Genomic DNA, 12,569 nt, shown 5'->3' with positions numbered 1-12,569 from the left:
AGAACTTATTTCTCCATTTGAGTCAAATACATCATCCTGTCCAAGTAACATTTTGATAAAGTATGTGGCCACATAAATACATCTCAGCAAAACCCAACCAACAATGAAATGTCCATCAGTCACGGTTACCTTTTTTTTTTTTTGTTGTTGGTTCACATTCATAAGGCAATTTTTGATGATCCTATGGTCATTAAAAAAAATTATGCAAATCTTTAGAATTCATATAGGCAGGGACGCCACCATTCATACACAAACCAAGAACACATTTGCCATGAACAAAAAATACTCAAGTCGTATAATTTGGACCCCTTAATTTCTCACTTATTATTATAAAATGAAATCATTTCAAAGATGTTTGTACATATATTGTAGATATGAATTATGAGAATTATTGGCACCCCTTTCAAATGCAAATAAGGATATATACCAGAATACTGAAACAGTTTTGAAATTTCGTCTTCTTTCGTACTTCTATACACTCTAATCTTGAACATTAGTTGGTGGTCACGTTGGATTGCACCAGACAATTGAGTCATCTCTTGACAATACAAAAAGGAAATGTGAACTAATTTCTGGTTGACCGTGACTAAAAGACACCGAAACCAACCAACCGACGACGATTGATCAAAAACCATATCAATGTGCAATGTGGGTTATATTGTCTCAGTTATAGAGCCTTTAAGAACCCCTACTGAATCGATAAGGGATACAAGAGAAATCTGTTTGTTTTGCAGGTGAGAAGTTAGAACCCTGCTGTGCTAATTTATGATCAGTATTTTCATTGCAAATGAAGCGGTCGGTAGTTTGGTAATTTTACAAAGAACAAGGCCAGTAGGACCGCAATTGGCATGTGTCCAAGACAAAACCTTGTATAATTGTCATTATGCCCTAACTGGCGACAATCGACGACGATGACGACGACAACGGGTGGCAAACTATGTGTTTAATAGTAAAGTTCTTCAACCATAATTCGTAACAAATTCAAAATCTAGTTCGGTTTTGTTCTATTCACAACTGAAGATGTTATTGTGGTCATTATCTACCCAGCAGATGTTTTAAAATGTTTGATTTGTTCGTTGTTATGAAACGTTTTTGAAACCAGAGCATGCATGGAAGCTGTTTATACAGTTCTCTAATGTTTCCGACCAATGCTTAAATTAATGTCGCATTTTTTTTTAAATTAAAATGTGAATTTAGATTTTTTAAATTTAAAAAGCCATAATACCAACCTGATTTCAAGGACATCTTGCGATAAAGTTTCGAAACATAACAAATGGTTTGGGTCTATGATTTTAAGAATGTACTAAATAGCTACTGCCATCTGGCGGCATTACATTAAAATGATTCAGTAGTTGCATTGTATATATATTCTTATATATATATATATACAATGGTAGTTGTCAGCAGTGTTATTGGTCTTACTGTGATGGTGATGGTATTAGGTAATAGGTGTTTTTAAATTCACCGTTTTTAGCCTACTTGCTATTATAGTATATTGAACTGAAACACTGAACTAAAATACATGAGACATGTCTCATCGGAAATGTCTCACCAGAAATGTCTCATGAGGCATGTCTCATGTGATATGTCTCATGGGACATGTCTTATGAGAAATGTCACATAGAACATGTCTAATGGGAAATTTATCATGGGACATGTCTCATGGGATATGTCTCATGAGACATGTCTCATGGGAAAAGTATCATGGGACATGTCTCATGGTGTATGTCTCTAAGACATGTCTCATGGGAAATGTATAATGGGACACATCTCATGGGACACGTCTCATGAGAAACATCTGAAACATGTCCCGGACATGTCCCAGACGTGTCCCGGACATGTCCCGGGAGTGTCCAAGACATGTCCCGGGAGTGTCCAAGACATGTCCCGGACGTGTCCCGGACATGTCCCGGACGTGTCCCGGACATGTCCCGGACGTGTCCCGGACGTGTCCCGGACATGTCCCGGACGTGTCCCGGACTTGTCCCGGACGTGTCCCGGACGTGTCCCGGACATGTCCCGGACGTGTCCCGGACGTGTCCCGGACGTGTCCCGGACATGTCCCGGACGTGTCCCGGACATGTCCCGGACGTGTCCCGGACATGTCCCGGACGTGTCCCGGACATGTCCCGGACATGTCCCGGACGTGTCCCGGACATGTCCCGGACGTGTCCCGGACATGTCCCGGACGTGTCCCGGACATGTCCCGGACGTGTCCCGGACATGTCCCGGACGTGTCCCGGACGTGTCCCGGACATGTCCCGGACGTGTCCCGGACATGTCCCGGATGTGTCCCGGACGTGTCCCGGACATGTCCCGGACGTGTCCCGGACATGTCCCGGACGTGTCCCGGACGTGTCCCGGACGTGTCCCGGACATGTCCCGGACGTGTCCCGGACATGTCCCGGACATGTCCCGGACGTGTCCCGGACATGTCCCGGACGTGTACCGGACATGTCCCGGACGTGTCCCGGACGTGTCCCGGACATGTCCCGGACATGTCCCGGACGTGTCCCGGACATGTCCCGGACGTGTCCCGGACGTGTCCCAGACGTGTCCCGGACATGTCCCAGACGTGTCCCGGACATGTCCCGGACGTGTCCCGGACGTGTCCCGAACATGTCCCGGACGTGTCCCGGACGTGTCCCGGACGTGTCCCGGACGTGTCCCGGACATGTCCCGGACGTGTCCCGGACATGTCCCGGACGTGTCCCGGACATGTCCCGGACGTGTCCCGGACATGTCCCGGACATGTCCCGGACATGTCCCGGACGTGTCCCGGACATGTCCCGGACATGTCCCGGACGTGTCCCGGACATGTCCCGGACGTGTCCCGGACATGTCCCGGACGTGTCCCGGACATGTCCCGGACGTGTCCCGGACATGTCCCGGACGTGTCCCGGACGTGTCCCGGACATGTCCCGGACGTGTCCCAGACATGTCCCGGACGTGTCCCGGACGTGTCCCGGACGTGTCCCGGACATGTCCCGGACGTGTCCCGGACATGTCCCGGACGTGTCCCGGACATGTCCCGGACGTGTCCCGGACATGTCCCGGACGTGTCCCGGACATGTCCCGGACGTGTCCCGGACGTGTCCCGGACATGTCCCGGACGTGTCCCGGACATGTCCCGGACGTGTCCCGGACATGTCCCGGACGTGTCCCGGACATGTCCCGGACGTGTCCCGGACGTGTCCCAGACATGTCCCGGACGTGTCCCGGACATGTCCCGGACGTGTCCCGGACGTGTCCCGGACATGTCCCGGACGTGTCCCAGACATGTCCCGGACGTGTCCCAGACATGTCCCGGACGTGTCCCAGACATGTCCCGGACGTGTCCCAGACATGTCCGGGACGTGTCCCGGACGTGTTTTCATGTCTCATGGAACATATCGCACTAGTATTAAAAAAAAAAAATTTCTCCCAAAAAAATGTTTATTTACAATCTTTTCCAAATTATAAAAAAATTGTTTTGTTTATCAACTTTCTTTATAAAATGAATGCAATTAACTATTCAGTAATTATTTAAAATATTAGATACATAAATATAAAGTTATTGTGTAAAATACGATGTCACCTCAAGCAAAAAAAAAAAAATTTGAGTTACAACAGTCTTGTAATAATAGCTCTGTTCCATTGGAGTTGTTAGTTTACTCGTGTCGTGAGTAGAAATCTACTACAACAACTACACTTTCGTATCTCCTCGAGTAGAGAAGATCATGTGTTATTTGTAGTACTAGATCTACTCATGAGTAAACTACCACCTCCAATGGAACAGTGCTAATGTTTCATGAGGCATTCCGCATTAAATTGATATGCCCCCAAACGAATGCAACTATTATGAAATAAAAAATCAAACAAACCTTTTTCACTTTTTCAACTTCTATTCTTCGTTAAGTATAAAAAAAGTGTCAAATAAAAATTTCTCTCCGCATCTTTTCGAGACACAGGAAGTAACCGTGGCCGAAGGCAGTCGCAGCTCTTGGAGCTAGTAAAAGTTTAACGTAAAGTTATATTACCTGGACGAGTTACTAATGGGTCTGTGGGATTGCCCCAACCCATTCGTATGTCCAACAAACACGTGTGACTTATAAGTCAACACCAGCAATAGATAATTAGCCACAGCTAATTAATTCAAATAGTGATGGAGATCCGGACGAGTCACTTACGGGTCTGCGGGATGCCCCAACCCGTTCGTGTGTCCTGCAAAGAACGTGCGACTTTGAAGTCGACATAAATCATCAAGAGCAACAGACAATAAGCCACAGCTAATAATAACACAAAAAGTGACTAGGATGGATAATTACATCGCCATAAAACAGGGAAACTAGTATGTACAAAAAGTTAAACTGTGCTAACAGTACAACATAACACACCACAACAGTAAATAGCGGCATTTCATCGCACGCTATATCCATACAAGTAAGCGGTACGAATCATAACGGCGCATCGAAACACCTGATGCTAAAACTGAAAGCATATTCCCTAGTACATCTAAAATACTTTAAAACATATTCGCCAGTTAATTGATTTAATTTTATCTTAATTGAATGTTTTATTGTTTGCTACAATGCTATTGTTCTCATCCTAGTATCTATGTAATCAAAATTCCGTGATCTATTTTGTATTAGTGTTGAGCACATTCATACTACTTTACTGACTATTTCATTTTGTATCTCCTACCAAATGTATCTATACTATTTTATAAATTAAGAAGAGCTATCGCTCGTAAAGATAGAGAAACAACATCAATGTATACCAAAATGTATCTTCCTCTCTACACCATTAATCGAATCTTTCACTCAGTCACCCTAAATGTATATCTCAATGTTAAAATGTTGCTCATACACTCTCGTATACTGTGATTTAAATTGTATGTTTAATGTATATATGGCGCTCTCGCTTCATAAACTCTAAAGAAACAAAAAAAGAAAAGAAACGAAAAAAAAAAAAAAAATAAAAATCTAAAGCAATATGTTAGATTTTAAGCATATCACTGCACTGGCCAGTTTTCGTATGTATGTAGTTTTAAGATAGGTTAAGTTTATTGTATATATGTATTCGTGACTACCGTCACAAACAAATTCAACTAAACGCTTATGAGCAAAAGCAGTCCAACCATATATTTAGTTTTATATAAATACTGACCGCCACGAGGCTTTACAAAAAAAAATACTCGAAAAAGAAGGCAATACTTTATAGCCACTTTAGTACAATAAAAGCTATTGTTAGAATAAGATATAAAATGTAACCTAACTTTGAAGACTCAATAAAATTCAATTCAATTCCGCATCTTTTCTTTGGCTTGCATTTTCTCTGTTTTCCACTGTCATTTGTATACACAAAAATAATGGCCTAGCAAAAGTATAAAGTCGCTATCTAAATTGATAAAAAATATATCAAAAAAAAAAAGATAACAAAAATAACTATCTTATTTGGAAAATAAACCCTTTCGATTTAAGTAAGTACCTACTTCACAATATTCAATTTTTCAAAGATATATATAAACAAGATTATATTTAAAAAAGTTTTTACAAGCTGACGTGGACTCTAAATAAATGGCACGCCAACGAAAAGCCGCCGGAAACACAAATTCGGCACCAACCCCAACTACAACCAGTACAAGTAGTACACAAAGTTCCCAACAACAAAGCCCCTTGCCAAAGAAGCCATCAAAACAAAACCAGCAACATCCAAATAAAACCCGAACAACCACCTCCGATTCGGGTTTATTCATTTTAAGCAAATGGAAGACTATAATTGGTTGTGTTTGTTTGGCAATAGCTTCTTACTTTGGGTATCTCGGTTATTTAGAAACCCGAGTTAATACTCCTTATGACAGTGAGAAAATGGTCCAACGAACTGGGCTAGATGACCCCGATCGTTATTGGGGTTCATATCGACCTGGAAACTATTTTGGGTTAAAAACAAGAGATCCCCATTCGTTGGTTATGGGTTTGATGTGGTATTCACCACAAAATCTAGGTCATGGGGGCAAAGGCATTCGACATTGGTGTGAAATCGGGGATAATCTCGATTCATACGGTTGGACGCATCACGATGGTAGGACTTTTGGGATGCAAGAAATCCATGATCTTCCATTTGAGTTGAAGACTTCGTTTGTCAAGTATCCGGGCAAACAATTCGGTGGAGATTGGACTTCCCGAATTAGTGTTAGGAACTATACAAATGCTTGGAATAGTCAAATCTCGCTAATTTGGTATGTAGCTCTCGATGAGCGTACAAATGGACATATTAAATATGTCCCAGATGAAAGGTCATCTGAACCTGGAATCTATGGTGAGACATCGGGTCTTGGAGAGTTCCAAGTAAAAATTAAGCCAGTTAAGGGGAAACTCCTTCATAAATCGCATTTAAGTACCGCAACACATTCTCTAAAAGATCTGAAAGAGATTCTCTTTGCCCACTTCCGAGAAGTGACCACAAAGACTGGTAGAAGATTTATATCCCTGCCAGGAGAAATGATCTCATCGACAAGTCATGTGGCCGATCCTAATTTCATTGCAATTCAATTAACTGGCGAATTGGATTTCGCTATAGACATTACATATCAATCGACTTCGGGATTCTCGGTTGGGGAGGAGATACCCAAGCCACCGATTGGTAGGGAATATACCAAAACCCTTGAAGAAAAAATTGAGGGTTTTAATGAAAAATTCGAAGAAACATTTCACCTCCGTGAGAAGGGTTACTCCGCTGAGGAGGTAAAATTTGCCAAATATGCTGTGAGCAATATGATGGGAGGTATTGGATACTTTTATGGATCATCGAAAGTCCAAAGCGTTTATACAAAAAATCCAGTTCCATATTGGAAGGCTCCTCTGTATACAGCAGTTCCTTCGAGATCGTTCTTTCCACGAGGATTCCTTTGGGATGAGGGATTTCATGGATTGTTGATATCTTCATGGGATTTGGATATATCCCTTGATATAATTTGTCATTGGTTTGATTTATTGAATGTTGAAGGATGGATACCTCGGGAGCAAATTCTTGGAGCTGAAGCGCTGGCTAAGGTGCCAGCTGAATTTGTTATCCAAAGAAATACAAATGCCAATCCGCCGACTTTCTTTCTTACTTTGAAGAAAATTCTTACCCAACATAGAAAAGAGTTGTCGGTTAAGGGGAGGTTTGCAACTCTGGAGAGATTGTATCCCCGTCTTCAGGCTTGGTTTGCGTGGTATAACAACACTCAGAAGAGTGATGTTATGGGAGCCTATCAATGGAAAGGACGAGATGCTCAAAGTGAACGAGAGCTGAATCCAAAAACATTGACATCGGGTTTGGATGATTTTCCGAGAGCATCACATCCGACAGCACAAGAGCGACATGTGGATCTTCGCTGTTGGATTGCACATGCAGCTAGTGTTATGGCAGAGCTTTCGACTTTGTTGGGGAAAAATGATGCCAAATACTACGAAACGGCTTCGTACTTGTCGGATAACAAACTGCTCAATGATCTCCATTTGAGTCCATTTACAGAAACCTATGCCGACTATGGTCTACATACAGATTCGGTTGTACTTAAACGACCTCAAATCACACAACGTAACGCTGCAAAATATCAGCAACAACAACTTGAAATGATAAGAGTCACTCTAAAGCAACCTGATCTTCGTTTTGTCGATTCTACATTTGGTTATGCGAATTTGTTTCCATTCCTCTTGGAAATCATCGATCACGATTCGCCATATCTTAATAAGATTTTGAAAGATATTTATAATCCGAATATACTTTGGACTAAATTTGGTTTACGTTCGTTGTCAAAGACGTCGCCACTTTATATGAAACGCAATACAGAACATGATCCGCCATATTGGCGTGGTCCAATTTGGATAAATATAAATTATTTAGCTTTGAAGGCATTGCGGCATTATGGTAGAATTGAAGGACCTTATGCTGCTACAGCAAGAACTATATACAATGAACTTCGTGAGAATGTTATTGGTAATATATTTAGGGAATACCAAAGAAGTGGTTATATATGGGAACAATATGATGATCAGACTGGTCGAGGTAAAGGTTGTTCACCGTTTACTGGATGGAGTTCGTTGGTTGTTCTAATTATGTCGGAACAGTACTGAGTTTTTTTTTTTTTTTAGTTTAGTTTTTTTAATTAAAATTTGAAAAAGGACATTTCTCTAGAGAATAATTATGTAATAGTCATTTTGAAAAAAAAAATCTAAATTTTAAATATTTAATAACAAAAATTTATGTAATTAATTTCTTTGGTTTTTTAATCTCAAAAATGCTAGGGAAAAATTAGTAAAAAAAAAAGAACAAAATAAAACAAAAAATTATATAAATTATTCAAACAAAACTTTAGTTGGTTGGTTGTTTTGATTTGTAAACAGTTAAATTTAAGCAAATAAAATTTCCAGTTTGTTCGTCCTTTGAAACAGTAATGCATTGAAGTTTATTATTACTTAATGGAATTGGATACAACACAACGTAAAAAGGCGTTAACGAGTTAGATTACCAATATGAAGCAGTTAAATGAGAGATTTGTGGTTCGATTCCAGATCATGAGAGTAGTCGATAATGAAAAGGAAGAAGACTAGGAAACTAGTTTCCCAATCTCTGTTGGAACCTCAAGTTTTATATTATGTTCCATAACTGAATTCTTTAAAATTAAAAAGAAATTAAGAAAAGAAATAGGTACTTATTTCTTTGATTTTTCACACTTATTTTAACATGAATTCTATTTATTTATCTATTTATTATTATTAAAATAAATTGCACCACTAGGTCGCACTTACTTGCTCTTGTGTTAAAAACAGCTCTTATCTTAAGCTTTTTATGACATAAAAATTAGAGAAAATTATTTGATTTTTTTAAATTTGATAACGTAATAATGTAAAATCGGTTTTTATAGTTAATGAAACACCGTTTTTTTGGCTATATAAAAATTTTCTAACATTTTTCAAAAACAAAAATTGGTTTGCCATTTTGAAAGTAATTAAATAACTCAATATAAGTTCAAGTGACCTCAACTCCAAAAATTTATAAAGCGTTTCGCCCAGGTACGACAGTGGTCACTTGAACTTATATTGAATTATATTCAATCACTCCACTTAAAATAAAAATAATTTTAATATTTTTTTATTATTTTTGTTATTTTTTTCTTCTTCGTAATTAAATAACGCTCAAAAAAAAATTTTGAAATATTTCACTGGCCCGTTTTCAAAAACTTGACTTTTCAAAAAAAAATTTGAAATAGGCATTTTAAAAATTCCAAAAATGTATTTTTTTGGAAATTTTCTTAAATTTTAATAGGTATCAAGATTATGTAAACGCCTTTGTAATAAAAAATTTCGTTGAAATCGGGTTAGTCCTATACGAGATATTCAGACACCAAAAAAACCGTTCTATGGCAGGTACCGTTAATAACGGGGCAACAAAATATTTTTTTTTATGTCAAAAGTTGAAATCCTTTATGACTTTACACACAAAAAATTTAGTCAAAATCGTTAGAACTGTTTTTGTAAAAAGAATAATGTCAATATAAAGAAAAAATATATTCCTAGGAATAAGCTCTAACTGAGGTTTATCTGACTATTGAAAAATTGGCCCTTAGTTTAATAACTTTCTGGAGTTAGACTTTGAAAATATAATTTACTTAAAAAAAAATAAATAAAAACCATACACGAACGATTCGTTAGTGAGTCAGCTTTTTTTTAAATGAGCTTATTAGTGCGGAAAATTTGGTGTGTTGAGTTCTTATTTTGTTTTGTACCATTTCTGAATGTTTCATCCGTATCAAACAAGTGGTGCAGAAGTTTTTTTTTTAACTTTCATTTATGTTCTCTATTTCTTGTCTAGGCTTTTCTTCCAAAAAATACTGTACAATATAGGATTTAGCATCTTGTGTACGTTGTCCATACAATAGAATGAAATGAAAAGGAGAATGGGCAAATTTGTATGGAACGTGGACGCTGCGCGGCCATTGATGAATTTGTTATTTTATGATGTTAATAAGTCTTACATATGTTTTGCAGAAGTTGTATCCTTGTGACGTACTTCAGGAACGGATAAAATGCACTTTTGCATTTAACACTTTATGCAGATTGTCTCTATGTTGTAACTTTAATATTTATTTAAAGTGCATATTATGATACTCTGTCATTTTCCCTAACTCTGAAGATCTTAATCTTGAATATCCAACCACTAGAACCCAAACTATTAGCTTTTTTAAACAACAATTTGAAGCCTATTTTGAGAGTTTTCATGTTCAATTTTTTGTTAGTTTGAATCGTTTCAAAAACTGTCGAACAAAAACAAAAGTGGTTGGCTTAAAAATCTTGTATTATGAGTTCTATTGGTCGGATTTTCAAGATCAATGTCTTCAGGGTCAGGGAAAATGACAGAGCTTCATATTATATATTTAATATAAAAATATAATTCAATTTTTCCCTCACACATTAAACGATGCATTAACAATACTAATATTGCAATATCTTGCATTCTTAAAGTAATACCGCGAAACTTCCAATGTAAAAGTTTTTCCTAAGACATAGCTCTTTCATTTGATATCAATTTCATTAATGGCCGCTCAACGTCCAAAATGCCCATTCTCCTTTCTACGATTCCAGAAAAACAAATCAAGGAATTCATTCGTAGTGGAAAATTTAATAAAAATCGTCTACGATCGAATTTTGTGATTGTTTTTTTGGGAATCGCAGAAAATTCCCGATACGAATGGAATTCGTGACAAAGCCGAATATCAAGCCAAACTCTAAAAGATTCATATCTTCGTACAAAAAGTTAGAAAGCCGAAAGGGTTTTTTTGCTGGGACGCAGTAATCGCAACTCTTCTACAAAAATTGACTCGATAAGTGTAACTTTCAATACAAAAATTCGATGAACTGACCAAAATGTAACCCTTATTGAAAAAATGTTGATTGTTCAAAAACTGCGAGATATATCAATTTTAAAAATCTAACAAACTAAAAAATCCAAAATTTATAGTAGCCCTGTTCCTTTGGGAGGTGGCAATGTACTACTAGTAGTTTACTAGCGATTTTCAATGGAACGCACTTTCAGTGAATTTAATACAAATCGTATCTACTCGGGAAGAAGAGCATGAGTAGATGATAGTACTAGATTAACCAAAACATCTACTAGTAGTAAACTACCACCTCCAATGGAACAGGGCTAGTGATAAAAGTAACAATGCCTAGGAAGGGATGGCGAACCAATGGCACGCGTGCCATTGGTGGCACGCCATAAAATATTTCCGGCACGCCACCAATTAAGTAATTCAATTGCCATTTGAGCGACACTCAACGATTTTTCCAGTAAATTTTTTCTTGAGATTTTGTAAAACTGTAAAAATCTCTTCTTCTCAGAAGAAGATACTCACGTTCTGAAGAACGGATTGAATTTACATGAAAAACCAGACGAAGTAAAATTAACTGAAAATTTTTTTTTATTGGTAGGTAATTAGGTTTTCACGAGTTAAAGAATTATCGGAAATGCTAGGTCTACTATGGACCCTGATACGACATCCTTTGATAAACTTAACATGTCTAAATTTTACTGGTAGGAAAGTGAAGAAATTGAAATGTAGCTAAACGAATTTGTCCGATATCGACTCAAAAATTAGTCGAAACGAGGAAAGAGTTGGAATCAATCAAACTAGAGAGGGTGGAGGGCAATACGACGAACAATTCCAAATAAATGGAAACATGAAATTGTAGAAGTTGGAGATCTTGACAATATTTTCACCTACTTACGCCTGTGAGTCATAATTTGTCCAAATAAATAACATTAAAGATTCGCTTAGAAGTATATTGCCAGATGATTCCAACTTTATCTTTCAGTTCAGCCTGCATTTTGCTTAAAGTGACGAAACGTAGCCCTGATATAAACAACTTGGCATCGAGTTCACAACAAGAGAAGTCATACTACAATATTTCTTTCACTTTTTATTTTTTATTTCTTTGTTTTATTTATAAAATACCTTTAAAATTGAAAAGTGAAAAATTTCAAATTCATTTTTTTCAAACTCAGTTTTTCCGAACGTAAAATTTGAAAGCTTTGCAGAAAGCTTATTTTTTTGGTTCCAAAAACAATTTTTGTACTTTTTTTCAAAAACAAATAGCGCTATAAAGAAATAATAATTTTGTAAATCTGCCACTTTTTGCAAAAAGTGGCAATTAGTTATACCTTTAATCTGAAATGTTTTTTTTTTTTTATTAAAACGAACTACATTTATAATCTGTTATTTTAAAATTTAAATTAATAGGTGTGTTTATAAATAAAACGCTGTGTAGTTTAAAATTAATTATTGTTGATTCTAGTGGTCACAAAAAAAACTAGATCAAAACTATATGGCACGCAGAAGGCACCTCAAATAAATGTTTTTTTTTTTAAATGGCACGAGGCTCTAAAAAGGTTCGCCATCCCTGGCCTAGGTACTCTTACATTGTAGACAAAATATTTTACTTGCGATATAGGTAAAAGTAAGTCCCGGAAGTCCGTCAGTAAACGAAGTTACAGCCTAAACGAAGGGACCGAGTGATTTCAAACTTGGTATGTAGCATTTTTTA

General features: G+C 37.7%; 1 protein-coding gene across 1 annotated transcript; it reads left to right on the top strand.

Moving 5' to 3' along the window:
• Positions 1–5,306: 5,306 nt before the first annotated feature.
• LOC129909293 (uncharacterized) lies at positions 5,307–8,187 on the top strand. The gene is made up of 2 exons (XM_055986369.1): positions 5,307–5,461; positions 5,529–8,187. Exon 2 carries the CDS (start codon positions 5,559–5,561, stop codon positions 8,100–8,102), a length of 2,544 nt encoding a protein of 847 aa, XP_055842344.1. The 5' UTR covers positions 5,307–5,461; positions 5,529–5,558; the 3' UTR covers positions 8,103–8,187.
• The last annotated feature ends 4,382 nt before the right edge of the window (positions 8,188–12,569 follow it).

This window comes from Episyrphus balteatus, chromosome 2 (assembly GCF_945859705.1).
Source record: "Episyrphus balteatus chromosome 2, idEpiBalt1.1, whole genome shotgun sequence".
Lineage (NCBI taxonomy): Eukaryota > Metazoa > Arthropoda > Insecta > Diptera > Syrphidae > Episyrphus > Episyrphus balteatus.
This window is presented reverse-complemented; position numbering and strand designations above follow the sequence as displayed.

Excerpts from the sequence above, each read along its gene's own strand:
- LOC129909293 (XM_055986369.1), top strand. The coding sequence starts at position 5,559 with ATGGCACGCCAACGAAAAGCCGCCGGAAACACAAATTCGGCACCAACC.